At 41.0% G+C, this 27,634-nt stretch overlaps 1 protein-coding gene across 2 annotated transcripts in view; it reads right to left on the bottom strand.

The window, feature by feature from the left end:
* LOC134225149 (uncharacterized) overlaps positions 1–26,871 on the bottom strand; it is a 37,311-nt gene extending 10,440 nt beyond the window's left edge. For both annotated transcript variants that reach the window (XM_062705031.1, XM_062705108.1), the window contains exons 1-2: positions 26,460–26,871; positions 26,273–26,369 (exon numbers count right to left, since the gene is read on the bottom strand). In XM_062705031.1, coding sequence (XP_062561015.1) covers positions 26,273–26,369; positions 26,460–26,661 — 299 coding nt within the window. In that variant the 5' untranslated portion in view covers positions 26,662–26,871. The remainder of the gene's footprint in view (positions 1–26,272; positions 26,370–26,459) is intronic.
* Between the last annotated feature and the right edge of the window lie 763 nt (positions 26,872–27,634).

Below are 27,634 nucleotides of genomic sequence, written 5' to 3'. Positions count from 1 at the left end.
CGAGATGCGACGCACCTTTGCGTTTAACATCACCCTTGCATATGAATTTATCTTGCTGTTTATCTAGACCCTGGCTCGATAACTGTCAACCACCCACCGGTCGACGGGTGACAGACAGCTAATCGTAAGTAGGAACAAAAGAGCACAGTTGAGTCAGCAGAAAGTGAAAGTGCATTAGCATAGGTAGGGTGTTGAAATTACTAAACATTGAATAAGTTTTTCCTAAAGGTGAATTGATTATCCTTCTTAAATCTAGCTTAGTACTCATATGGGCAGTGTCACGGTTGATTCTGAAACTACATGCCATTAATTTCATTTATTTAGTCTACATCTAAACAGATAACACTGAATCAACAATTTGACGCCACAATACACGGTTCGAGGCCGCATCTCTCCATCCTCGGATACGCCCCACGCTCGCCAAGTCGTTTTGCGCCTGGTCTGCCCATCTTGCTCGCTGCGCTCCACGCCGTCTCGTACCTGCCGGATCGGAAACGAACACCATCTTTTCAGGGTTGCTGTCCGGCATTCTTGCAACATGTCCTGCCCATCGTACCCTTCCGGCTTTAGCTACCTTCTGGATACTGGGTTCACCGTAGAGTTGGGCGAGCTCATGGTTCATTCTTCGCCGCCACACACCGTCTTCTTGCACACCACCAAAGATGGTCCTAAGCGCCCGTCTCTCGAATACTCCGAGTGCTTGCAAGTCCTCCTCGAGCATTGTCCATGTTTCATGTCCGTAGAGGACAACCGGTCTTATAAGCGTCTTGTACATGACACATTTGGTGCGGTGGCGAATCTTTTTCAACCGCAGTTTCTTCTGGAGCCCGGAGTAGGCCCGACTTCCACAGATGATGCGCCTTCGTATTTCACGACTAACGTTGTTGTCAGCCGTTAGCAAGGATCCGAGGTAGACGAATTCCTCGACCACCTCGAAGGTATCCCCGTCTATCATAACACTGCTTCCCACGTGGGCCCTGTCGCGCTCGGTTCCGCCCACAAGCATGTAATTTGTCTTCGACGCATTCACCACCAGTCCAACTTTTGTTGCTTCCCGTTTCAGGCGGGTGTACAGTTCTGCCACCTTTGCAAATGTTCAGCCGACAATGTCCATATCATCCGCGAAGCAAATAAATTGACTGGATCTGTTGAAAATCGTACCCCGGCTGTTACACCCGGCTCTCTGCATGACACCTTCTAGCGCAATGTTGAACAACAGGCACGAAAGTCCATCACCTTGTCTTAGTCCCCGGCGCGATTCGAACGAACTGGAGTGCTCGCCCGAAATCTTCACATAGTTTTGCACACCATCCACCGTTGCTCTGATCAGTTTGGTAAGCTTCCCAGGGAAGCTGTTCTCGTCCATAATTTTCCATAGCTCTACGCGGTCTATACTGTCGTATGCCGCCTTGAAATCAACGAACAGATGGTGCGTTGGGACCTGGTATTCACGGCATTTTTGAAGGATTTGCCGTACAGTATAGATCTGGTCCGTTGTCGAGCAGCCGTCAACGAAGCCGGCTTGATAGCTTCTCATGAACTCGTTCACTAATGGTGACAGACGACGGAAGATGATCTGGGATATCACTTTGTATTAAGGCATTAAGGATGGTGATCGCTCGAAAGTTCTCACACTCCAGTTTGTCGCCTTTCTTGTAGATGGGGCATATAACCCCTTCCTTCCACTCCTCCGGTAGCTGTTCGGTTTCCCAGATTCTGACTATCAGTTTGTGCAGGCAAGTGGCCAGCTTTTCCGGGGCCATCTTGATGAGCTCAGCTCCGATACCATCCTTACCAGCTGCTTTATTGGTCTTTAGCTGTTGAATGGCATCCTTAACTTCCCTCAAGGTGGGGGCTGGTTGGCTTCCATCGTCCGCTGAACTGACGTAGTCATCTCCTCCGCTGCCATGACTTTCACTGCCTGTACTCTCAGCGCCATTCAAATGTTCCTCTTAGTGCTGCTTCCACCTTTCGATCACCACAGGTTCATCCGTCAAGATGCTCCCCTTATCCCGGCACATTTCGGCTCGCGGCACGAAGCCTTTGCGGGATGCGTTGAGCTTCTGATAGAACTGGCGTTTTTCTTGAGAACGGCACAGCTGTTCCATCTCCTCGCACTCCGCTTCTTCCAGGCGGCGTTTCTTCTCCTGAAAAAGGCGGGTCTGCTGTCTCCGCTTCCGTCTATAACGTTCCACGTTCTGCCGGGTATCTTGCTGCAGCGCGACCACCCGCGCTGCGTCCTTCTCCTCCAGAATCTGTATGCACTCTTCGTCTAACCATCCGTTCCGTCGACTTCGACCCATATACCCGACGTTGTTCTCCGCTGCATCGTTAATGGCTGCTTTGACTGTATTCCAGCAGTCCTCAAGAGGGGCCCCAACGAGCTCACCCTCTTCCGGCAACGCTGCCTCAAGATGCTGCGCGTATGCAGTGGCGACATCAGGTTGCTTCAGTCGCTCTAGGTCGTACCGCGGCGGTCGTCGGTACCGAACATTGTTGATGACGGATAGTTTTGGGCGCAGTTTAACCATCACCAGATAGTGGTCAGAGTCGATGTTAGCGCCACGATATGTCCTGACGTCGATAATGTCGGAGAAGTGCCGTCCATCAATCAGAACGTGGTCGATTTGTGATTCTGTCTGCAGTGGTGATCTCCAGGTGTACCGATACGGAAGGCTGTGTTGGAAGTAGGTGCTGCGAATGGCAGCGCAACGATGTCGAATCCATGGTCCTTGAGCACATCGGCGAGTATGCGTGTGCTCCCGATGAAGTTGAGAGATTTGCAGTTCCACGAACCGAGTTTCCAATCGCTAGTCCCTTTTCGTCGCAGTGATCTTCGCGGATGGTTCCAGTCCGTACTCTCTTGTTGATTGTTCGTTGCATATGTTTTTTAAAGGCTTGCTTGCAGGGCCTGACACCAAACCCTCTAAATTTCCGGAGGACCATTCCTTCTTATTTTCCGTGGACCATGGTGCACAGTTTCACTTAGAGTCCCTCGCTGGCACTCGGACGATGATCAGCCGCCCCTAACACGGAGAACAGACGCTGTTGTGAGCCGATCCTGACATGGAGAACAGACGCTCAATAAGATTTGCACCTCCGGAGAGGAGCAAATCCCCCCTTCCCTGGGGTCTATTTTATTCCTTCAGGTACGCGAAGTACCAATGGTACGCTTTACCCAGCATTTGCCATGCCAAACTACATGCCAAAAGAAGGTAAAATCGAACATTAAATTCATGCAAACTTAACCTAACAGCTCATGCCTTCCACAGTAAGTATATACTCACTACGAAAATAGTACGGATCGTTGCGATCTAATACGGGCAAATTATCACTAGAAAGAAACTAAACGTAAGTAGTTAGCAGGCATTTGTTATTAATGAATATCTATCATGTGCCCAAGCCCAAGAAAAACTTAAAAACAAACACTTATACACTATAGTGTGTGAAGACGATAAAACTAATTCGACATATGTATTTTCTCCCCAAAGGGATGTTATAACTCCTTCTCTACTTCACAATAAATACAAGAGTTACGAAACCGGAAAACTACTTTTCTATTTGTCCGATTGCTGGCGCAATATTTTATAAAATCCGTTTAAGATCGGGGGCTTCAGTCAGTATGTCGAAAAGAGGTGACGGTCAGAAGCGGGGAACTTCCCCATCGAGCCAAAATCCGCCGCCGGGAGTGAGCTGTGAGATATGTCGGCAACCAGATAACTGCCGTATGGTAGCGTGTGATGAGTGCGGACAGTGGTATCATTTTACGTGTGTCAGTGTGGATTCGAGTGTTCAGGATGGGAGTGGTGCTGCAAGAAATGCCTGGAGGTGGCGAATAAACTTCCAACCGGAACAGCCACAGCTGAAATTGCAAGCAAAAGAGTAAAACCAAAGTCAGCAAGCGGAGCACCAACGGATCCGAGTCTGGAAGAGTATCTACAGAAACAGCTAGCGGCGATGCAGAAGAAGTTCGAGAGGATGATGAAGGAGAAAGAACAAATGGTAAACCAACCATGGCAGACTGGAACAGCAAAGAAAGGGAATGTCTGGTGATCAGCCCACACAATTGTCGATTGGTGGTGGAGCGACAGCAAGTTCGTTTGACAATTTGCCTCTTCAAGGCGCCTTTGGTGGACGATCGGTAACTGCATATGGGTCATTCCATACCAAGTGACCGAACCACTTGTAATCGACTTACACCAATATTTATCAAATTTTGTGGATTTGTTTATCTACCGATTATATGTGAAAATCCAAATTTATTTGATGATTGGACAACCCCTCGGCAAATGCGAGCACCCTGTTTTTGACGATTTGTAAAACCATATTTTGAAGGACTCATATCTCGGACAGTTTTGAAGCTACAAATAACTTCTTTTTATGCATTTTGAGAAGAATTCTTCATACTTTTTGAGAAAAATATTAATTTTTAGTAGAAGTGTTGCCATCTGCATTGTTTTTGCGTTTTAAGTATAAAATTGTATTTTTCTGCCAATGAGTATATTTCTATTTGGAAAATAACACCAGCATCGTGTTCTCCAGAGAATTTTGCATATGAAACACTTGAAACCCCAAGGTACTATGAGCCGTTCTCGAGTTATGTAGTTTTGAATGTAATATGATTCATATGGAGCTTATCAATCACATAAGATTTTGTTATGCATACCCATACCCAACCTTTACCCTTTTTGCTAGAGTGTTTTTATAAAATTGCCAAGAATTCCAAGATATTGTTTTCTTAAAAGAAATTGTAAAACATGTAACATTGAATAGAAAATAATGTACTTGGCAACGTAGTCACTTTGGAAAAATAACTTTTCTGTATTGTTGTAAAGCGTACTATTAAACTATTACTCACATAGGTACTATAGTATTTCACCTGCTATGGAAAGTTTTTTTTTTTAAATTTTATAGATCATTAATTAATTTCAAAAGCTTTCGGCTCATATGCTGTTAAGCGTTACGGAGCCGAAATCCTTTTTTTTTACTATTCTATTCTTACAAAATAACGTTAGATTAAGTTCTCCGAAAGACTCGTGTTTTAATCATAGAAACAAACATTTTCTTAAAAACAGAAAAAAAAGACATACAAAAGGCAATTACGACAGAGGAAACGATATGATTATCTAAAAAACCTTGATTAAATTACCTTGCGGGAATGGTGCACTTCTCGTGCATTTTGAAAATAGTATTTTGACCATATGTTTCGAGTCCATAGTCCGAACCAGTCAAATTTAAATAGCAAACAATGGGACAGGATTTCCCGTAAAATGCAACATGTTGTGAGCAAATCGGTTAAGGGCAAGTGCCTAAAAAGTGGATAAAACTTTTCTGCGCACAGACACACACAGACATCAACTCACCTCAAGCTGAATCGATTGGTATACAACACTATGGATCCCCGGGCCTTCTATAAAAAGTTTGTTTTCGAAGCGAACATTATAGCCTTTAAGAACGCTTAGTGTACGAGAAAGGGAAGAATAAAGTAGCTCTTAAGGAAGTAGACTTTCACTATGTTATTTTGGGAAAAGGGTATGAAAAAGGCAAATCATTAAGTAAATGATACTTGTACTTTCAGAAGAAGAGAAGAAGAATTTGTGACAAGTGGGAGGTAAGAGGGTTGAAAATGGCAAAAAACGTTGGATGCAATTTTCAAACGAATTTTGTAGTTATACACAAGGCAGAAGAAAAGATTAACGTCAATACTAGTCGACCAGATGAGAACTATCCACGAAAAGTTTTTATCTTACTACCACGGGAATTAAACCCACACTTCACAGCACCCAAATGTGATTTGACGACAGCCATGAGCTCTCAGTCACTCACCAAGGAATCGAAATTGTCAACTGTGTATGTATATTAGGGTGGCTCAAATTAGTATGGGAAAAACTGTTTTCATTTTTTTTTATGTGCCGCCCTCTCTTCTTCTTCTTCTTCTTCTTATTGGCATTACATCCCCACACTGGGACAGAGCCGCCTCGCAGCTTAGTGTTCATTACGCATTTCCACAGTTATTAACCGCGAGGTTTCTAGGCCAGGTTACCATTTTTGCATTCGTATATCATGAGGCTAACACGATGATACTTTTATGCCCAGGGAAGTCGAGACAATTTCCAAACCTATTGCCTAGACCGGCACCGGGAATCGAACCCAGCCACCCTCAGCATGGTCTTGCTTTGTACTCGCGCGTCTTACCGCACGGCTAAGGAGGGCCCTCTCATTCGGTTCTATTTTATCCCCTGATGCTCTGGACAAAATTTTAGCCAATTCGGTCAACGTTTGGGCGGTGCTAAACTCGTTGGAAGTTTATATGCAAAAATGTATGCAGAAACATCCAAAAACAGTGAATTGCAGTTGGACGGCACAACTTACGAAGAAAAAATATGATACTCATTCAGATCTTGAAGAATTTAATACAGAATGTTATGCAGAAAACCGCGAGAAGATTAGAGTTTGCCCGGCTAAGTTATTAGCATTTCTTTGAAGTGGGATTTGAGCAAATTTCGTTTCTTTTACCTTTGAAAAGAAATGAATTCACCCCTACAACACTCCAGTAAAATGTTAATATCTTTGCCTAATAAACTCTAATCTTCTCGCGGTTTTCAGCATAACATTCTGTATTTAATTCTACAAGAACTGAATGAGTATCATTGTTCTTGATCGTAAATTGTGCCGTCTAACTGCAAATCACTGTTTTTGGATGTTTCTGCATACATTTTTCCATATAAACTTCCAACGAGTTTAGCACCGCCCAAACGTTGGCCGATTTGGCTGAAATTTTGTCCAGAGCATCAGGACATCAAATAGATCCGAATAAGAGGGCGGCCCATCAAAAAATTTGAAAAAGTGTTTTTTGAGCCACCCTAATGTATATTGTCAAAATATGAAAATAGTAGACCAAAAACAAACATCATAAAAATGGTCTTCTTTGAGATAATGATTTTATTTTCTGTATTTTGAAAACAAATGGATAATATTTGCTATCCATTTTTTTTGTATTTTTTTGCATTTTGGACTCCTAGAGAATTCAGATTTTCTTAAACCATGTGACATATTGCGTTAAAGGTTGACCCTAAGGATGCCGAAAAACTTTGCAGAAGAAGGATCACTCAGGAAAATCGACACATACTGTATGGGAAAAATCCATGTATTTTGAAATGTGCATATCATGCGTCGGCACATACCTAATTGCATACAAATTCACACATGGATACTATGACCCAGATGGATAGTATGTGTGAAGGCTTATGCAATGCATGTGGGCCCATGGAATATATGTGTCGAAAATATGGAATCCTTTTCGCCAACCCCATTGCAAAAATCCATGTGTGAACTCATGAATATAATGTGGAGTTTTTTGTGAGTAATCCTTGCTGGAACGACGATCAAAATTGTTTATTCTGCCAGCACTGCCAAACTACGTGTATGTACCAATCATTCAACTGAGCGTTATTTCAAAAAAAATTTTTTTTTTTAGGAATGACGAACAAATTGTAGTATAGTGCTGGCAGAAACATTTCAACAATCAAACTCCCAAGCGTTGTAAAATTTCCAGCAATGCTTATTCTTCAGCAAACTTTTTCGGCATCTTTCAGACTATATGCTAACGTATTGAGTCAGATGATAGAATTAACGATAAAATAAAGCCGCTAGGAGCAAGAATGCAAAAAAAATCCATGCTAATCTTCATATAAATTTCAAACGCGATGCGGAAAGTGGGGAAGCAACCAATTGAGCTGTGTGTGTGTATGTGTCAATGCGAATGTGTGTGTATGTTCGGAAATTGGTAAAAATATTCAATTTTCACAGTGAAAAAAGGACTTCTCATTTTTAAAATCCTGTATCTCAAGATCGGAACATAGTACCTCGGGGTTTCAAGCGTTTCCAATGTAAAAATGGCCAAAGAACACGTTGGTGAGGTTATTTTTTAAATAAAATTATATTCATTGGGTAAAAAATGCATTTTGCGGACAAAAACTTAAAAATTGTTCATTTGGCAACACTGCACATCAAAAAAATATTTTTTATAAATTCCTTGAAAAAGAAGTTTTGAATGGTTACCTTAGATTCATTATAGACCTCACAGTTCCAGAGATATTAACAAAACAAAATGATGAGTTTTATACATTTGTCCGAAAAGGGGGATGGTCGTATTAATCGTGGGGAGGTCCAATCACTACGAAATTTTGGATTTTGGGGTATAACCCATATATAAACAATTGGTCAAAATTTCATTTAATTCTAAGAAAGTCGATTGCACGTTTACATTTTTTCTCGGTCACTTCATATGGAATGACCCATATGGAAACCCACAGCTGCAATTGACACTCGGAGCAGCCACGAATCAGTGTGCACGACGAAAGTCAAGACAATGATGTTCCAGCACAGGAGCTGAAGTTGCAGGAAGAAAGGCAAGCATTAGAAAGGAAGCATTTCGAAGAACGGAATAGGTTGCTACATCGTCATACGTCGATTGATGGAGGGGCTAATGGTAGAGGTACCGGATTGAATGCTCAAGCTACTGTCTTTGAGCCGAATTTTAGCAGTTTCGTCGGTGGCCCCACGCTAAGCCAAATTCAAATCTCAGCACGCCAAGCTGTTACTAAAGAACTTCCATTGTTTTCTGGTAACCCAGAAGAATGGCCGCTTTTCCTCGCAAGCTACGAGAATTCTACCAGGATCTGTGGATATAGCCTTAAAACCCTCTTTGGAAGGCCGGAGATAATTGTTCATTCAACGGTCAACACGATTCGGGAGATGCCGCCATCGAAGGCGAAGGCGAAGGAGAAACTGCAGTCATTGATTGATTTCGGAGTTGCAGTTCAAAACATATGTACTACCATTACTACTTCAGGACTGCAAGAGTACATGTGCAATGTGACGCTACTTCAGAAGCTGACAGAGAGATTGCCACCGTCAATAAGGTTGAACTGGCCATACCATCGACAGGGGTTGCCGAGAGTTTCGCTTTCGGAGTTTGGAGATTGGTTGCGAAGATTGGTCGAAGCAGTGAGCATCGTCACGTTACCATCTCTCAGTGCTCCGAAACAAGAGAAGCGCGGACGCAGGGAAGACAACTACATCAACGTTCACTCTGAAAGTAAGCCGTATGTCACGTTCTCTACAAAAGACAGTCCCGTTACAGCTACAAAATGCTGTTCCGTTTGCAAGTATGACTGTGGCGGCCCACAGAAGTGTCAGAAGTTTCTCGACATGGACGTCGTTTCCCGCTGGTCAGTGGTTAAGGAGCAGAAGCTGTGTAGTAAGTGTTTGCGGAAACATTTCGGCGCCTGTCAAGTGAAGACACCGTGCGGGAGGAATAGCTGCACATTCATCTTCTTCTTCTTCTTCTTCTTATTGGCATTACATCCCCACCCTGGGACAGAGCCGCCTCGCAGCTTAGTGTTCATCAAGCACTTCCACAGTTATTAACTGCGAGGTTTCTAAGCCAAGTTACCATTTTTGCATTCGTATATCATGAGGCTAACACGATGATACTTTTATGCCCAGGGAAGTCGAGACAATTTCCAATCCGAAAATTGTCTAGACCGGCACCGGGAATCGAACCCAGCCACCCTCAGCATGGTCTTGCTTTGTAGCCACGCGTCTTACCGCACGGCTAAGGAGGGCCCCTGCACATTCATGCATGATATAATTCTACACGACGACAAGCGGTACAGTAAGCTCACGACGGCAACTGAGTCCGCCAAGCCGACGATCGAATTGACAACGACGCAGAGCTGCAATAAGCATACGAAATGGATAATCCATCATAGGTATGGATAACTGTCGGCTTGGGCTTGCGTCGAGAAGCATAGAAGGAAGCAGACATGGGCGAAACACCGAACCGTTGTGCACCGGTGGCAAATTTATCATCATACACGCCACCGAGTGTATTCTGTTAACCACCTTGCTTCGGTACTTTGAACGAGCACGGCACTTAAAACTGTAAGCACCAGTGTCGGTGGCGGTGGTTAATGTTCGACACCGCATTAGGTGCTTCGAAGTCAGTGTTACGAAGTGGAGCCGGGTTTTTACGAACATTACCCGAGTGTTCACTTTCACAGGGAGTACGCAGACTGGTTCTCTCGATGACACGGCACTGGATGCATCTAAATGAAATCGTCCGGTACAACTATGCGTGGTACCTACGGCTATGCGTGGGTTTTGATGAATTTTGAAAGACTCTAGCCTGATTCGCCTATTGAACATTAGTGGAAGACGCATAGAAGGCAACGATTTATGTAGTAAAGCAACCATTCTGATGGTTGAATTGAAATTTATTTATTTTGAGCTGCATGTTTGTTGTTCGAAATTCATAATGTTTGTTTAACTAATTAAACAAAAGGTTATGGTTAGTTCAAACAAAGTTTTCTTAACCAACACTTTGTATTGTTAAAAATCACGTCTGTTGTTTGTTAACCCATTGCAGTAAATTAGACAGTAACATATAATATGCATACTAAGCAAATCGCTTTTATTGGTAGATGCAGATGTGTTTCAGTGAGAAAGATATATGTACACAGGATTTTGTTTTTACACGATTTTTTTTCGCTCGTGTTGTTGATCGTGTGACTTCAATTTACCACCAAACATGTTTAAAAAAATCCAGGATAAATCAAAGAAAAATCACATGATAATTGATATGCATTAAGCATTTAGGATGAGTGCAAAATTGAGAAAATATAAATCGTTTAAAAATTAAATCCAGTGTATTGTACATCAGTTTTAGGAAATTTTCCTTTTATCATTAAATTTATCTTATTTCCGGCAATAATGAATCTCTATCTTATTTGCAATTTTCATAATAGGGGAACGGTTCGGCACTCCAGCTGATAGCTCACATGTTCATCCTATCAAAAATGAAGCAATGAAAAGAAATTTGGTTTGTTTCTGGGACGAGGTGCTGTATTTCTTTGTTTTGCGATGAGATGAATATTCAATGAGATGGAAAACGGAACAGTTCCCCTACATAACAGTAGCTTAGCACTAAGTTTTTGATAAAATGATTTTTGCCTTTCTCGTACAACAAAGTTGTATCGAAAGGCTATAGGATTATTCCAAAAATAACCTTTTGATAGAAGGCCCGTAGACCCAAAGTGTTATATACCAATCAACTCAGCTCAACGAACCGATGAAATTTCTGTATGCGTATATATGAGTGTATGGGTACAAATTTTGCAGACACACTTTTTGGAACTTAGCATTACCCGATTTACTCGCAACAAGTTGCATTCGACGGGGAATGGGGTCCCATTGGTATTGAAAATTTTGGAATTATTGAAACATCATTGTTTTTCCCAAGAATGATGACAATACATAGTATTTAATGCAAAAACATGTGAAATGATAGAAAAATTGCGATCTATTCCCCTAAAGTACTTTTTCGACCTTTCTTATGTGATTTTTTCAATACGAGAAATTGCCGCTAGGTGGATTAATCTGTATTTTATTCATTTCAAGCTAGATTTTCTAGTTCAAGCAACCAACTTTGTTCTTTGTTGCATTCAATTATGGTTAAACAAAGTTTCAAATATTGTTCTGGTGAATTTGACTCCAAGTCTTTACATTCTACAGCATCGCCCTTTTTTCAGTATAATTCCAGGCAAAATATACATTGAAGTAAGTGAGTTTCCAAACAAAACATCAAGAACTGTACTTCAGACAATATTCGGCTACAATTGAATTAAATCGCATATCAGGGACGGAACCCAAACTTATAACCGGTTCATCATATAGTGGGTGAACCCAAACTTTTGTCCGATGCGTACTATACACTTGAGTAAACATTTTGATTTTTAAAAATAAAAAAAAGTTTTTCCGCCGTGGGCTCAATTTTGAGAAAAATTAACATGTTTTAACAGCAAAAATATAAGAAAAACTAGTCGACCCGGCAGACGTTGTCCTGCATAGTAGGCGAAAATACGCGTTGTGAACTGCCTATGCGAAATTTCCATACGAATCTAAATTCAAGTTTTTCACAATTTATTTAACCCTACTCGTAATTTTCGCATGCGGAAATAGCATATAAACCCGTCGGAAACGATAACGAACATATCTGCTGAAGAAATGAAAAAAATCCATCCAGCCGTTTTCGAGTTATGCGGATACGAACACAGACCATTTCATTTTTATTTATAAGATGAGTATCTTAATGTAATATTTTAGTAAATAACAAATTGAAAATTGTTAGTTTGAAATACCTACGGTGCAAGATCTACTCATATTCTTTGCAACCCCAAGGAAACCCAAGATTTTCTATACTAATTTGATTGATGTTAATATTGAAGTTTAATTGGATTTCTAACAAATAATTTCAGTAAAGACTTCAATAGATTTTTCGAGAACTTTTTTATATCTTTATTAAAGAGGCTTTCGGCCCTAGGCTGGCTCCTAGGTCGAGAACTTAACCATCTTTTGAGGTAGTTTCGGAAATCGCAGAGGTCCAATGAAAATCGAGATCTAAAGAGAGAAATAAATTTCATTTGGAATCGAGAATGTTGATATATTTTGAATTGATCGATTGCAATGAATAATAGTTCAGCTATCTTTTCGGACATTTCACGACCCGCCCGATCAACTCGCGTCTCATACGAACACACAATCAAACACCCATCTAATAAACATGGGATAGATCTCATATCTAGTCCCCAGTAGCCTTGCTAGCAAAGGCGTAGGATTGATAATCCGGAGATGGCGTGTTCGATTCTCGGTTCGATCTAGAATGTTTTCGGGTTGGAAACATTCTCGACACCCAGGGCATAATGTAACCATTGTACTTGCCGCACAAGATACATACTCATGCAATGGTGGGCATAGAAAAGCTTTCGATTAATAGTTGAGGAAATGCTAATAGAATACTAAGTTGAAAAGCAGGCCAAGTTCCAGTTGGAATGTAGAGCCATTGAAGAAGAAGAAGAAGAATATTTCATATATTAATTCTATTGAACGTGTTAACGAGAAAGACAAAACACAAAAATAGTCGATAAATGTTATGAAGAAACTACTATTAATTAAATGTCAGTCAATCCTCCATGAGTGATCATCGACTTACGTAAATTTCGATATGCGGAACAGATAATCCTTGGAATCTGTGTGATGGAATCACAGCAATTCAGAACACATGTTTTGAATACGGTATGATTTGTTTCCATAAGCCGTGAGTTTGCTTATAGACAAAACTAATAATGAAACATTGTGGCTCCAAAACTATTTATGTAACATTTTGGTTTTCCTTCCATTCCACCTAAACATTCTGGCCGCGCCCCATTTTTCTGAATGAAGAAGTCCCTTTATCCCAGCCCCCTGAAACGGCTGTCATCTGCATACAACATGACTGAAGCCGAAAACTTGGTGCTAAACTTGGTGCTAGCTGTCAAGCAGTGGCTTTAAGCACGGAACACAGTGACGCATGCGACAATATCGCTCGAGAAGAAATTTAATTCGAATAAAAAAATAAAGAAACAGTTTTTTTAAAAGCGCTAAAATATGTTTCATTAATGTATTGCAATTATCTCTCATTCGTTAATTTCAGATACACATGTTTCGTTATAGCGCAAAAGTTATCAGCACTGTATTTGTCACAATAACATATACCGAATTATTAATAATAACAAATTTGTCAAGTCTGTCTGATACTCATGTCGATATCTTTAACGGTTTAATAGATGTCTGAAGGAATTTGACAAATATTAGGCATTGTGTTAAAGAGTGGGCTTTTAATTTCTAATGCATCGTTCTGTTAAAAAAAACAATTTTTGTGCAAGTAGAAAAAATAAGACTGCAAACCAATTAATTGATTGATCAGCAGTGATTTATTTTTCCTCCAAATTTAAGAACACTATTCTCGTTGGAATCTGAAGCAAAATAAAAAAAAACGCTGGTATCTCCAGCAGTTTTCTGTTCATGTTCATGTATATATAAATAATTATTATTTATTTTGCTGCTCAGAAATGCGGCGTAATTGCAAAGTGCATTGATCCAAATTCCGTAGTTAAAATAACGCGTTCAATCGCCTAAACATACAAAATTTGAATCTCGTGATTCAATCTGCAGAAAATAGAACAAAGCTGTGCAACAGTTTTGAGCTTTTGCATCTGCACTTAAATTAATCTGAGGCAGCTGCTGGGAGAATGTATGTTTCAGATTCATATTAAAATTAAATGCAGCAGTACAATTTGAATCACTACTGTGGTACTCGGGATTCATCCTCAGTATTTGATTCCGTCCAGATACGATTGGACCAATATTGCAGCGCTCAATATACGTCTATACGCTTCAAATTCCGTACACTGAATGACTTGATGCCAGTTTCTCCTCTCAGTCATACCCCGTCCAAAAGCTTTTTTTTTTATTCCGTCTCATTCTAATGAGCTGTTGAAGCATCATCGTAAAATGCTTGCTCTTTCTGCCCTGCTCTTTTCCGAGACAGAGAGCTCACATCTATGCATTGGCACGAACCTATTTCCGCTAGCTGTCATAAACTCCATCGAAGCTTTTTCTTCAACGCTTCGAGTCTTCCGGTATGCATCGCTTCCGTTTTCTTTTCGCAAGCTTTTTAAACTTGCGTTTGCTACACACGTTATCTCTGGTTGAATTATGCGTTTCACACGATAAAGAAATAAACCCGAAAACGTGTCAAAAACCTTTGAAACTGTTGCATGTATTGTCATGTCCATTATATATCCTACAATATTCCCCTCCCCTACTCTCATCTGATCACTAAGATCTTTTTTTTTATTTTTTTTATCCAGTCTCGTTAATGAAGAGTATACCTGAGTATACTAGTCGTTCGATAACTCTAATACTGTTGCAACTATCGTATTGCATGTTAAAAAGCATTGCAGTTAAATGAGTATTTTGATCACCTATGCAGCGCTGTCATTTTAGTTAGTCACTCATTTTCGTATCGGTCTTTTTTTTTTGATCCAGTCTCGTTAATGAAGAGTATACTAGTCGTTCGATAACTCTAAAACTGTTGCAACTATCGTATTGCATGTTAACCCTTAAAGGCGCAAGGCGATTTTTTTAGAAATCGTCGGAAATATTTTAAACGTAAATAACCATTGAAATTATTAACATTAAACGTATTTTCGGTTTGTTGTTTTAAAACAACATTGCGCATTTAAGGGTTAAAAAGCATTGCAGTTAAATGATTTGCAGTTATCGAACGTCTACTGTAATTTGATGCCAATGCCCATGCATTAATTTTCTTCCTGCCTTGTGACACGTGATATTGTTTGTACATAACTTGAATTAGCTATAGCACTATTCGCGACTACGAAGGTAAATTCTGCACGCACAGTGTGACAGTTCCTTATGGGATTTTACTGTGGAGGAACAAGAAGAGGAACTGTCTCCAAACGAGCATGACGTCACGACATTAAAAGGTGTGATTTCATATGCGCATGATGCACGATCAAACTTGCGTTTTAAAAAAAAACGAACCCAACCATGCTTTCGCTCATCTATAGCTTCTACTATTTATCTATAATCTATATTAACTTTCTCACATGATTCGGTAAAATGTTAGTCGGCACAAAGAGACATCCCTTGGCAACGGTGGCACCTCCTTTGTAATCACGTCGGGACTAGGGACGACAGCAGATTTGTTTTTTTTTTTTTGACGGCTCTGCCAGCTTTTATCAAGCAGGTTGTATTATTCATTAATATAAGTATATAACCAAACCCTAGTCAAACGTCAATTTGCGATGTCGCCCATCGTTGAGATTGCTTCTCCTGTCAAATACAACGGAAAGTCGGAATAAACAAAGAAAAATTCCCGCGGAACCTCCTCTTAATAATTAAGTATTAATCAATATAAATTAAGTCTCGGTCATGATACGCATCTATTAGTAATACTACAGCACGATATCCGATGAAATTTTGCTTGTTTTCCCTGAGGTGATGTCCATACAGCAAAATCACATCAAGAATCAAGACCCGATCCAAAACTTACCATGCTGATCCTAAACCCTCCGTGAACAATACCTACGGCCAAATATGTAAGTTTATGCTACAGTGTTTATACGGTTTATACTTTTAAATCGCCTGTTTTGGGTTCTCAAATTTCTAATGTAACGATCCATATAGATTTTGACCAATATATTTGTTTACGGCTTTAAAATTTTAAAATGAAACTTGTTGCTATTTGAATTTGTCCATTGGAGCAATTATGAAGTTTTATCCCAAAAATATAAAATAAATTACTACAATAATGTTTGATTTATGCGTTGGAATAACTTTAGTAACTACAATGTGATTTAATACTGATATTGAAACTAAAATGGAAATTTATAGTTACATTGTAAGTTTATTATCGATATAAATGGTAAATTATCAAATCAATCAACTTATTCGTAGATTCTGTAGACGAAGTCATCATTAAATCTAGCTGGCATTTTACTGTCTCTCTGCGGCGAAGTCCTGGATGCACTAAATTACCTAGCTCTTCCTTATCAGCTGTTGCATTATCAAATTCATTAGATTTTAGGTTTGCTGGTGATGAACATGGGGCCTTCTTCATATCATTGATACTTCTTGTATATTGTACTCCGTTACCACTGATGACAACCATCTTTGACCCTTCCTGTGCAATTACGGTGTATCTTTCCGGCGAGAACTTTGGGTCTACTTTAGATGTCTTGTGCTTTTTCAAGAAAACGATATCTCCAATATGTATGTTTGATGGCTCTGCTCCTCGTGTACTATCCGCGTATTTTGAACTGGTTAGCTTCCCTTCGGCGTCTAATTCTCGCACGTTTATACGGTCCAGTTGTTTGTTTTCCACATCGTTCCAGAGGCTCGGAAAAGTACCCCTGTACTTCCACCCAACGAGCAGTTCAAATGGAGTTACATTCAATCTAGAATGTGGTATTACAGTATTGTGTTTATGAACGAAAGACTCCAGTTCGTTTCGCCAGTTTTTAGACTCCAATTTGGCCGCTGATAGAACCTTAATTATGGCTTGATTCTGCCGCTCGACCATCCCATTTGACTGTGGACTCAATGGAATCGATTTCCGCACCCTGACGCCCTTTTCCTGCCAAAAGTCGCAGAATGCCGAGCTCTGAAAGGGCGGTCCATTGTCACTCTGGATTATGAGTGGTAGGCCCCAGCGTTTGAAAATATCCAACAAGGCCAAATTCGTTGCCTCGGCGTTAGTACGGCGCATCTCAATTACCACCAAAAACCGTGAATATGTATCCACTACCATGAGAAATTCACCGGATCCATACCCCGGTACCATTAGGAAGTCTATTTGAATTATCTCCCACGGGCCTTCTGGAAGTTCTCGTGATGATAATGGAACCGGCGGGTTTTTCCTAGACAAAAGTACGCACGTTTCGCAGTTTTTGATAAACTTTTCCGTTTCGGTACTCATCCTAGGCCACCAGAAAAATTCACGCATGATGCGTTTCATGGCAACCTCTCCGATATGTCCGCTGTGAGCCGATGTAAAAGCTTTTTCTCGCAATGTCTTAGGTAGGATTATCCGATCTCCTTTGCACAACAAGGATCCTAAACTATACATATTCTTCCTGTGTGGTTCGTACTTGCGCAGTTCAACTGGCCAAATGTTGTGTTGTAAGGCCAACCGCAGATTTTCCATTTCTTCGTCCTTTTCTGAGCAGCTTTCAATCTCACTTATTGAAATTTCCATGCAACCCGCATCTAAAGCGCAAAGTACATGGGAATCGTTGTCTTCCTCAAAGGCTTCTGGCTTCTGAGTTTCGAGTATTAATCTTGACAATGCGTCCGCAACATTGTCTTGTCCACTTATTCTCTCCATCGTGAAATCGTATGATTGTAATCTTAATGCATATCCCTCTGCTCTTGCGAATGCTCTTTTGCCGATACGATAGTTGGAGTGGTAGATAAACTCATTTGCTGTGGCATCAGTGCGTACCACGAATGGTCTACCCGTGAGGTAGAAGGTGAAACGCTCGATGCCCCAAACTACCGCCAATGCTTCCCTATTTGATTGAGGGTAGTTCTGCTCAGTGCTAGTGAGTGCCTTTGAAGCGCATGCTATTATTCTGGGCGATCCATTTTTGCCGTATTGTACCAATACAGCCCCCAAACCAACCGCAGATGCGTCAACAAAAAGTTCCGTCTGGTCCGTATTACTGAAATATCCAAGTGTCCTTATCGCTATTATCGCATCAGTCTGCAATGAACGGAACTCAACTTCTTCATTGTCGGTCCAATAGAATTTGGAAGAGTTGACAAGCGTTCTCAAATGCTGCGTCTTTGTTGCTCGATGAATCAGGAATCTATCAACAAACGTGACTAGTCCAAGAAGCTGTTGCATGTATTGTCATGTCCATTATATATCCTACAACTACTAATCTTATTTTATTCTTGGGTTACTTAGGATTCTTAAGATTAACTCATAATCGATAAAAAATTCAAATATTATACATTTGCGACATGAGCAGTATGGTTAGGTTTCTCGTCAGCTAAAAGAACTTTTTTCCGGTACATGAAAACATATTTTAGTTACCAGATAAACATTGTCGCTGTTGTCGCTGTCCGGAACATCTTTTGCTGGCGAGGATAGGGGATCTAAATGTCAAAATGGAAAAATACATACGATTTGACAGGTATGTACCCAACATGTTTCGGACAGCAGAACAAAGGGAACCGAAGGGCCAATCTTTATCTGGTAACTAAAATATCTTTTGGTGCATGATCATTGGCAGCTCGATAGTTATTATTTTTAGTCTCTTGACTTTAACGCTAAGTCAATTATGCTTCAAAAAACTATTATTCTGTCAACACACAAATGGTCCAGTTTAAAGAAATTTTTTATCCAAAATGCGACATCCACTTCCAGTTGGATCAGATCAAATGTAAAGAAAAAGGTTCCAATAGTGTTTCATAAAACACCTGTCGATGACACGTACAATGACTAGATTAATTTATCTTAGTTTCGACGCCCACATTATATTGAGCTCAAGTTTGTAACCAAAGAGTTAATGCGTCAAGATCAAATAGTAGATAAATTAAGTTCGTCAACTGAAAAGTAGTTGCTGTCTCATATCTCATAGAGGCAGTTCAATAATTATCATATTATATAGATTTACGTTTTAATGGTTTTGGGAGGTGCATCAGCCTTTTTTAAGACTGGGTATTTTTTTAAATCTTCGAACTGGCACTTTCAAGTTCAGGGTAAATGTTGCATTTTGGATCCCTAGAGGAAGTGCTATATCCGCTTATATCTTTCAAATGAGTCGTGTGATACAGGCTAAAATCACAAAATTTCATAGATGAAAGTTTTATTTATGAAAAGGAAGTTTGAAATGAACATCGGATGTTTATAAATCGCTTAGATTTTTAACTATCTGAAATGAAAATATTCTTCGTTTTGGAAAGTGCAACATATTTTGGACCCCCAAATGTACACATTTTGGACACCCCCCTTTTTAGTTTGTTCAAAAATGAATTTTCATCATTTGGTCAATCATTTCATTTGAGCTAAAGCAAAGTCTTATCTTTCGATTGACATGCATCAATGAGAAGATTGCATCGATTTAAATTTGCAATTTCAACATAAAGTGATTGTGTTCAATGATGTATTCAATGATGTATGCTTTGAAGCGTAACGTATTGTAACGCTTGCCTTCTTAAAAAAATTGATTTCATCAACATTTCATCCAAATATCGTTATTTTCGCACATGAAACTAGTTAAACTCATTCGCAGCAATCTTATTTACATAAAGACCATGCGGGATGCAGCAGCGGCATTGAATTTAGTTCAGATATCAATAAAATGTCAACAGGAGGGTCCAAAATATGTAGGGGTCCAAATCAAGTTGGTTACCCTAATTTTTCGGTAAATTTCCGGTCCAGGCATCCCTAAATTGTCAAAATCGTATGATAATTGTGGTCATCTACAGCATCTTACGAGCGCTAACGGCCGCTTATTTTGGAATGTCTAGAAGTAGTTTGATTTAAAACGGAAAACAGTACGGGGTTTGACTTTTCTCATACTGTGTATCAAGTGTGATATCACAAAATAAAATTTAAAATCGAAAAATTGCCAAAAATCTGCTAACCGTTTTAAATCAAATTGCTCCTAAAATTTTTGAGAAGAATTTTAAAACACTTCCCGTATGTTTCCTCGTGCATTTTTTTTCAAATATTATCCTTAGACTTCCTCTTCTTCATGCAACCTTTATTCGCCAATAATGATAAATTCATGAGGATGATGATGATCGCTGCGATGACAAACGACACAAGACAAAAGTCAAATAGATTGCACCTTACCAGAACATGTTAAATTGTGGCGGCTATTGAAATTAATTTATTGTTTTTTTTTCGGTGATCATTTCGGCTGATTTTGATGATAATTTATTGTGGCAGCTATTACCGCACGTAAAATGCTGGATAAATGAAGAAAACAGAACAATATAACTTAAGTTATTAAAATTTAAATTTTCGCGATCGAAAATCATTTTGCGATACATAATTAAATACCCGCGCGAAATATACGGTACAATATGAACGGAGCTTTAAATTTCAAGAACAGCACTAGCGCCACACCAACAAACGGTAGCTTCAAGAACTAGTGCTTGTTTCACGGGGTTGCTTTATTCACCCTCGTAAAAGATTATCGGCTTTTTATCCAAAACAACCCGCAACCCGCAACCCGCGAAACACTGAAGCAAGGATCAAAAGATAACTTTCTCGCTTACAGAACCATTACCTAGCAAAAGAGGCCGCATAGTGCGCCTACACGGAGAAACACGTTTACTCATTAATGGGTACTTTTTCTTTGCTATCTCTGTCTCTCTGCTGAAAAATTTACCCATTTTGGGAGAATAAGTGGATCTACTCATTTAAATGAGTAAATCCACTTATTCTTCCAAAATGGGTGAATTTTTCAGCAGAGAGAAAGAGATAGCAGAGAAAAAGTACCCATTAATGAGTAAACGATTTTTACCGGGTAGAGTATGGAAATACCGGATAAGGGTTCATTCACAAATTACATAACGCATCAAGGGGTGGGTGGGTACACAACATTGCGTTACAAAATGTTACGGTTTGTCTAGGGGGTGGGTGGGTTTGTTTAGTTCTGTTACGGGTAACATGAATAATAAAATAATATAAAAAACGAAATTTCTAATTAAATTCAAATTTTACAGTATTATCATGCACTATGAAGGAAGTTAAGGAAGAGTTCACTAAAAATACCAATATATCATTTTTGTGAAATTTTAGTAAGACGTTATGCGTCACATATGGGGGTGGGTGGGTAGGAAGGAAATGTTACAAACAAGTCACGGAGGGGTGGGTGGGGGTTCAAATCTGTGCTTTTTTGCGTTATGTAATTTGTGAATGAGCCCTAAGAAACCAAGTCGAGTGCGATCTATAATCGGTAAAACTCGGCTCGGTGCTTTGCACAATCGGGAGTTCCCGGCTTCGGTGCTAGGCTAAACGTCCTAACACGGTGCTGATGGTTAAAAACAGACACCGATAGCGGTGTTGCACTCGTCGAGGTGCTTACTCATTCGTCAGGCACCGCACTAGAGTGGTAAGTTTAATGCATTTGGTGGTGTGTTTCAAAATCGTTCCCGGTGCGGTGCGGTGTTTGGACATGCCTGGAAGGAAGCGAGAACGAACCGGTGGCCTCAAAAACTCGCCTGGGATGGATGGTATATGGTCCCTGTTCTATAGAGTCTGGAACGATAATCTCCCAAGTACCACATGCAACATTTCCTAAAAGCACTTTGTTTCTATTCAGTTTCATTGAAAGCATTGAAAAAATATCAAATCACGAAAAAGTTGCATCAAGATGTCAAAAACGTTCGAATTGTGATCAATGTTTCATTAAAATTACAATACAGTACGTCTTTGACATTTGGAAACAAACAAACAAAGAATACTGCACTTCATGTTGCAAACACGAAACAAAATCATTAAGTTGGATATTTTTTACCATGTAACTTCAATGCGTCTTTCAAAATTTAATTGTTTAGACTCGACTCGCATGTTACGCATGGTCGGTAGTGTTAGAATGACTGAAGTCTGGTGCGGCCTGGCAGGAGTGTCGGGGGGCAGATACCTCTGCGGCACCTTAGAAGTAGGGGACACGAAAGTCTCGCTATGCCTGGCAGGAGTGTCGGGGGGTTGGTGCTTCTGCGGAACCTCAGAAATTGGAGACATGTAAGGTGAGTGGTGCCACTCCGTTGCAGGATGGGGAAACCACCACACTGACTGAGGACTACCTGGGCTTCGAAATATCAATAGGTGGGTGCTGCCTGCAAAGTACCTGTCCGAGACCTATTGACAGCATCAAAGCCCGGGTAGGTGAGTGTTAGGCACGCGTGACGTGCCGGGTGTTCCACGCCCAAACGATGCACAGGAGGTGCACAGAGTGGATACAAATGGGAGAAGGGGGTATTACGACCCCCACTGAGTGAGTGACTGAATGTAAAGAGAGTGGTGCACAAGTGGTGCAAGCGATAGGGACTGAATGTATGAGCGAGCACACAAGTTAGACTCGCATGGTACGTGTGGTCAGAGTGACTGCCCAGGCAGTAGTGTGATCCGGCTGCCAGGGACGGATTGAGTGCAGTCTCGCTAGGCCTGGCAGGAGTATCGGGGGGCAGATACCTCTGCACAGCAAATAATTTTGAAAATTCAACGACGTGTAAAATTGCAGCTTATCCCATCAAACGAATTAGCATTCGAAAATCAATAAAATTTGATTGAATTTTACAAGCAAGCACCGTTTACATTTATTTCGATCTAAAAGAATAGTGAGATCGATTGAATGTTACGTTTATTTGCATGCTCCAAATATGTGCATGAAAATACATTTAAAATCACAACATATTTTTATCTGTGTGCGGCACCTCAGAATTGGGGGACACGAAAGTCTCGCTATGCCTGGCAGGAGTATCGGGGGGTTGATGCTTCTGCGGCACTTCAGAAATAGGAGACATGAAAGGGTCTGCCTCGTAGCTGAGGTAGGAGCGGCAAAGGAGCCACCAACCTAGGGTCGCCTCCGGCTTGGTAGACAAGTGATGCCACCCTGTTGCAGGACGGGGTAAACACCATACTGAATGAGACTGTTGTGAGATGGAGGCATGGGGTACCCCCTGCAGGGTACCTGTAAGATTCTTGCAATCATTCAAGCGGCATAGGCAGGTGAGTGTTGGGGCACATGTGGTGCCAGTGTGTCTTGAGCAAATGTGTGTCGGAGAGTCGAGGCGCACACGTGCACTTGTGTACGTCATGTAGGGGGCGCAATGCCCAATAGTCATCCCCCGAAATATTGCTTAATTGCGGGCCGGGGGAATGACTGGAGAAGGAGAAGTTGGTTTTAGTGGGTCATGAGTGGTGATCCCATCCCCACACTACCTAGGTTCGCCTCCCCAGGTGTCTGCTTGCAGATTACCTTCGTTTAAAAAAAACCTAAGCACGATGTAGAGCTACTCTCTGGTGCCAGAATACCTACAAAACGTGAAGTTCTGAGGACGTTGATGGCAATATATGATCCGATGTGACTAATCGCCAACTTTCTCATCTACTTAAAGAACATGCTGCAGGAAATATGGCGTTCCGGATGCGGTTAGGACGACGAGATCAGTGGCAAGCGCTGCCGAATGTTCGTCAAGCCAGCATCCCTCGTTGCTACCAAGTTATAATGTCCGCCGCGTCGACGAATAGGGTAGAATTGCACATATTCTGTGATGCTAGCGAGAATGGAATAGCTGCCGTATCTTACTTCAGGCTTGCGGGTGCATACGCCCCTGGTTTGAGATTGGCTTGTCATGTGACATTGTTAGTGGTAATCGTTGAATAGGGAGTCTACCACTCACTGCATGCGCTGTAGACCTTGTTGTAGATTTTTTTTTTGCGTTGAAGCGGCGTTATTTGCGGCTCTGTAGACACGTTTTCAACCGATTCGCAATCATTGTCAGGATTCGAGTCGACAAGACCGGAGTCATCGCTAGCCTGGTCAGTAAGATCTATCCATTGCTGTATTTTTAACGCACTCTCCGCGATGGACCCTGGATCGCTCGCTGCGGATAAAGTCTCACTCTCCAACTCCTCCAACAGGGCGTACTCCTGCTCCTAGTATCGAGTTTTAACAAAGGATTACAAAATTCCTAAAACAGATTGGAGAAACGCTGATTAGTTCGAGGTTATTTTTCTAATTGCAAAATACCTACTATAGTATCTTTCTCACTGCTATTTCGCTACCGTGCAACGAATAAGTGTGACACTAGTCTGTATCACGTGTAGAAGCCTTAATAAATTCATAATTATTTAATTTAATTATTTTATTTATTCCTGTTTTTTTACTGTTGCTTGTTTACATCACCATGAATAAAAAGTACTATTTCAATGTGGTTCTTAGGCCCTTTGAAATGGAGCTATTCTAGATTTTCTGCATGCTTTAGGATAACAAAACAAAATTTTCGATATTTTGACGAAACATTCACACCAGAATGCGGATTCGCCGACGCGTTATGAGTTGTGAAGAACTGCCGACTAAAAGCCGTTTTCCCGCTGCGAAATAACTCCATTTTTGCCTTTCTTGTACACCAAGGTGTAACGAAAAGGCTATATATTCACTTCCAAGGCGATTTTGTGATAGAAGGTGTTATCTACCAATCGACTCAGCTCGACGAATTGAGATGATGTCTGCCTGTGCTTTTTTTTTTACAAATGAGAATGCATTTACACACTAACCCAGTACACGTGCATTGTAGTTGCCAAACTACCACACGGAAGTGTACGGAAGTCGGACTCGACCATACCGGTAATACCGACTAAACTCCCTTGGGGTCCACCATCGTTTCCCCCAGGAACTACCTCCCAGTACTACTTCTGGGGGATGGCAGTACTAAACGTACTCGCTCATTCTCGCTCACACAGGCACCCGTCCCATGCGAGTATGACTTGGGTGCTCACTCTATCGCACCCTCAAACACACCCTACATACTCTGTTGCACTTCTGTCATGCCGTGTGGGTCTGACTTGTGTGCCCACCCTTCTCATGCCATGTGGGTCTGACTTGTATGCCCACCTCTCTCATACCGTGTGAGTCTGACTTGTATGCTCACCCAAACCCTTGATTCACGCTTATGCACTCCATGCTTGCACACACGCTAACGCTCCTATGAGTCTGACTTGTGTGCTCACCTCTATCATGCCGTGTGGGTCTGACTTTTGTGCCCAGTGGGCACTGCCCACCCTTCTCATGCCATGTAAGACTAACTTGTATGCCCACCTTTATCGTACCATGTGAGACTGCTCACCTCTTTCATTCAGTTCGCGCTGACACATACTACTCTAGTCATTCGACCTAACACTCCCTCTGGCATCCCTTGTGGGACATTCCACTTAGGTTCCCACTTCTGACATACCATGTGAGTCTGACTCACCTCGCTCATACCTTATGAGACTAGCTCAATACAACTCAACTCATTCCTTTCGTACCATGTGAGACTGACTTGGAATGCTCACCCACACTCCTCTGCCACGCCGCGGGGTATCAGTAGTCATTGGAACCAACATTCCTGCGCTACTCCCAGCGCGGCGTGATGTCTGTCTGTGTGTATGTGTGTGCGTGTGTGTATGTATGTGGGCAAAATAAAACTCACTCATTTTTTAGGTACTTATTTTGATGCGATTTGTTTGCAATCCGACGGGGAATCCTGTCCCATTGTTTCCTATTGAAAATTGGCCAGATCGGACTATGGGATCAAAAGTTATGCCCAAAATATATACAAAAAACACGCTGAGAAATTCTCGCTCAATTCTTTTTAGTTTATCTAATGTACGAGAAAGGCATAAACACCGCTAGGTGGATCAATCAGGGTCTTTTAATGTAAATATTATCAATATGATTGACATTTTCTCCAATTTTAAGATGGCATCAGCTAGCTATATTATTTAACTGCTGCATGAGGTAAAAATACAGTCCCATATTTGCTTGACTTCCTATCTACATGGGACTGTTATACATTTATGGCCAGCATATTGTTTAACTATTTCTTAAGGCAAAAATACCCGTTCAAATCGTAACAGTTAAGACATTAATGCAAAGTTTGCTTCGCTAGGGATTATTGCGCCCCCTTCCTTCCCACATTGTTCATATTTAATGATTTGGCTTAAAACTACTTAAAACTACTATATTAATCTTGTAATAGAAATTAGTGCACTTCTAAGTTCTAGTTTTAGTGGAGAATCATCAAAAAATATCATTCGAAATTGAATACACTAGAGTCTAATACTGGGACAAAAACGTACCGTGAAGCATCCTTGTACCGTACATCGGGTTGCAAAAAGTCGTATTTCCACTTCCCTATCCAGGTGCAGCAGCATCCGAGCACGGCTTTGACACACCCTACAATGCACAACAATTTCAGTTGACGCGAGGACAAAAAAAGACGGAAATTTAATATTTGCATTCAGCACCCGTTTCACCCATATATACCGAGCAAAAACAACACCATCAGCGTCAACAGCAGCAGCACCCAAAACCAGTGCCAAAAGCCCCACCGTGGATGGTGATGATGCCCCCGGTGATGGTCCCCGGTCGTTTGTTCAGCACCTCCGAAAGTAATAATCATCTGACAAGCGCCATCGGTGGAGGTCGGCGCTGCAGCAGGTGTTGATTTGGATCCTGACGGAACCATTCCCCTGGCCGTCAGGTGGGTGTGCGCACTGACAAACGAAATCCGAGCAGACACAACGTGCTCCAGGTTTAATTAAAAATTTCCGCTCTGCATCGGCGACGACGTCGACAACGGCGAGGACTACGACAATTTCGGCAGCAGGACAGCCGATTGGTGCTTGCTGTTGCCATAGGGACGTGAGAACGCGATGCACTTTCCGATGGCTCACTGAGATCCTTCAGGAGGGAACCGTGACTGGGGAAGGCCATGGCAGGAAATGTTTAAAAAGACGTTTTTTACATCAGCTTCTAGAAATAAATTCATGTGGATCTGTGCATATGTAAATTTTTTTTAAATCTACAAACAAATGAGAGTCAAGTCAATTTTTGTGTTTTTGCAACTTGAGCATTTTATATTAGTTATTAATTTTATTAATTAAAACCACCCATTTCAATTAAAATTTAAAATAATTAGGAACGACAGTACGATACGGTCTTATACCTGTTAACTTTTTTCACGAATTGTTGCTAACGTTTGAAAAAAGGCTAATTATTTTTGGTTCGAATGCAAATTATATAGATACATTACTTGAAAGTTGGTGCGCCAGCCGTTTGCACAATGCTGAACCCCCATATTGGTGTCAATAAATCATAAAGTCGTTGTCATGCCATAAAGAGAATTCATAATAACAGCCGACAATGACCAATCCTTATTTGGTTACCGATATTAATTAAATGAAACATTATTGTTTTTAAAAACGTGCTACCATTGGTGACCAAACGATGTCCATAAATTAAGTCACATTCCGATACTGCTTGTTAAAATCTGGCAAGCTCAAACAGTGATTGAAAAGGACCCGGTCCATCGTGTGTTCAATATTGGATGTTACCCAACATAGCATGAAACGGTGCCATCTGCCTTTTGGCATAATTAAATAACATTTCCACAGAAATTGTAACGAGAATTCCACCATTCCATTCCATATGGTGAACCC

This window comes from Armigeres subalbatus, chromosome 1 (assembly GCF_024139115.2).
Source record: "Armigeres subalbatus isolate Guangzhou_Male chromosome 1, GZ_Asu_2, whole genome shotgun sequence".
NCBI lineage: Eukaryota > Metazoa > Arthropoda > Insecta > Diptera > Culicidae > Armigeres > Armigeres subalbatus.
Note: the sequence above shows the minus strand (reverse complement) of the source record. Positions and strands in the feature narration are given on the sequence as shown.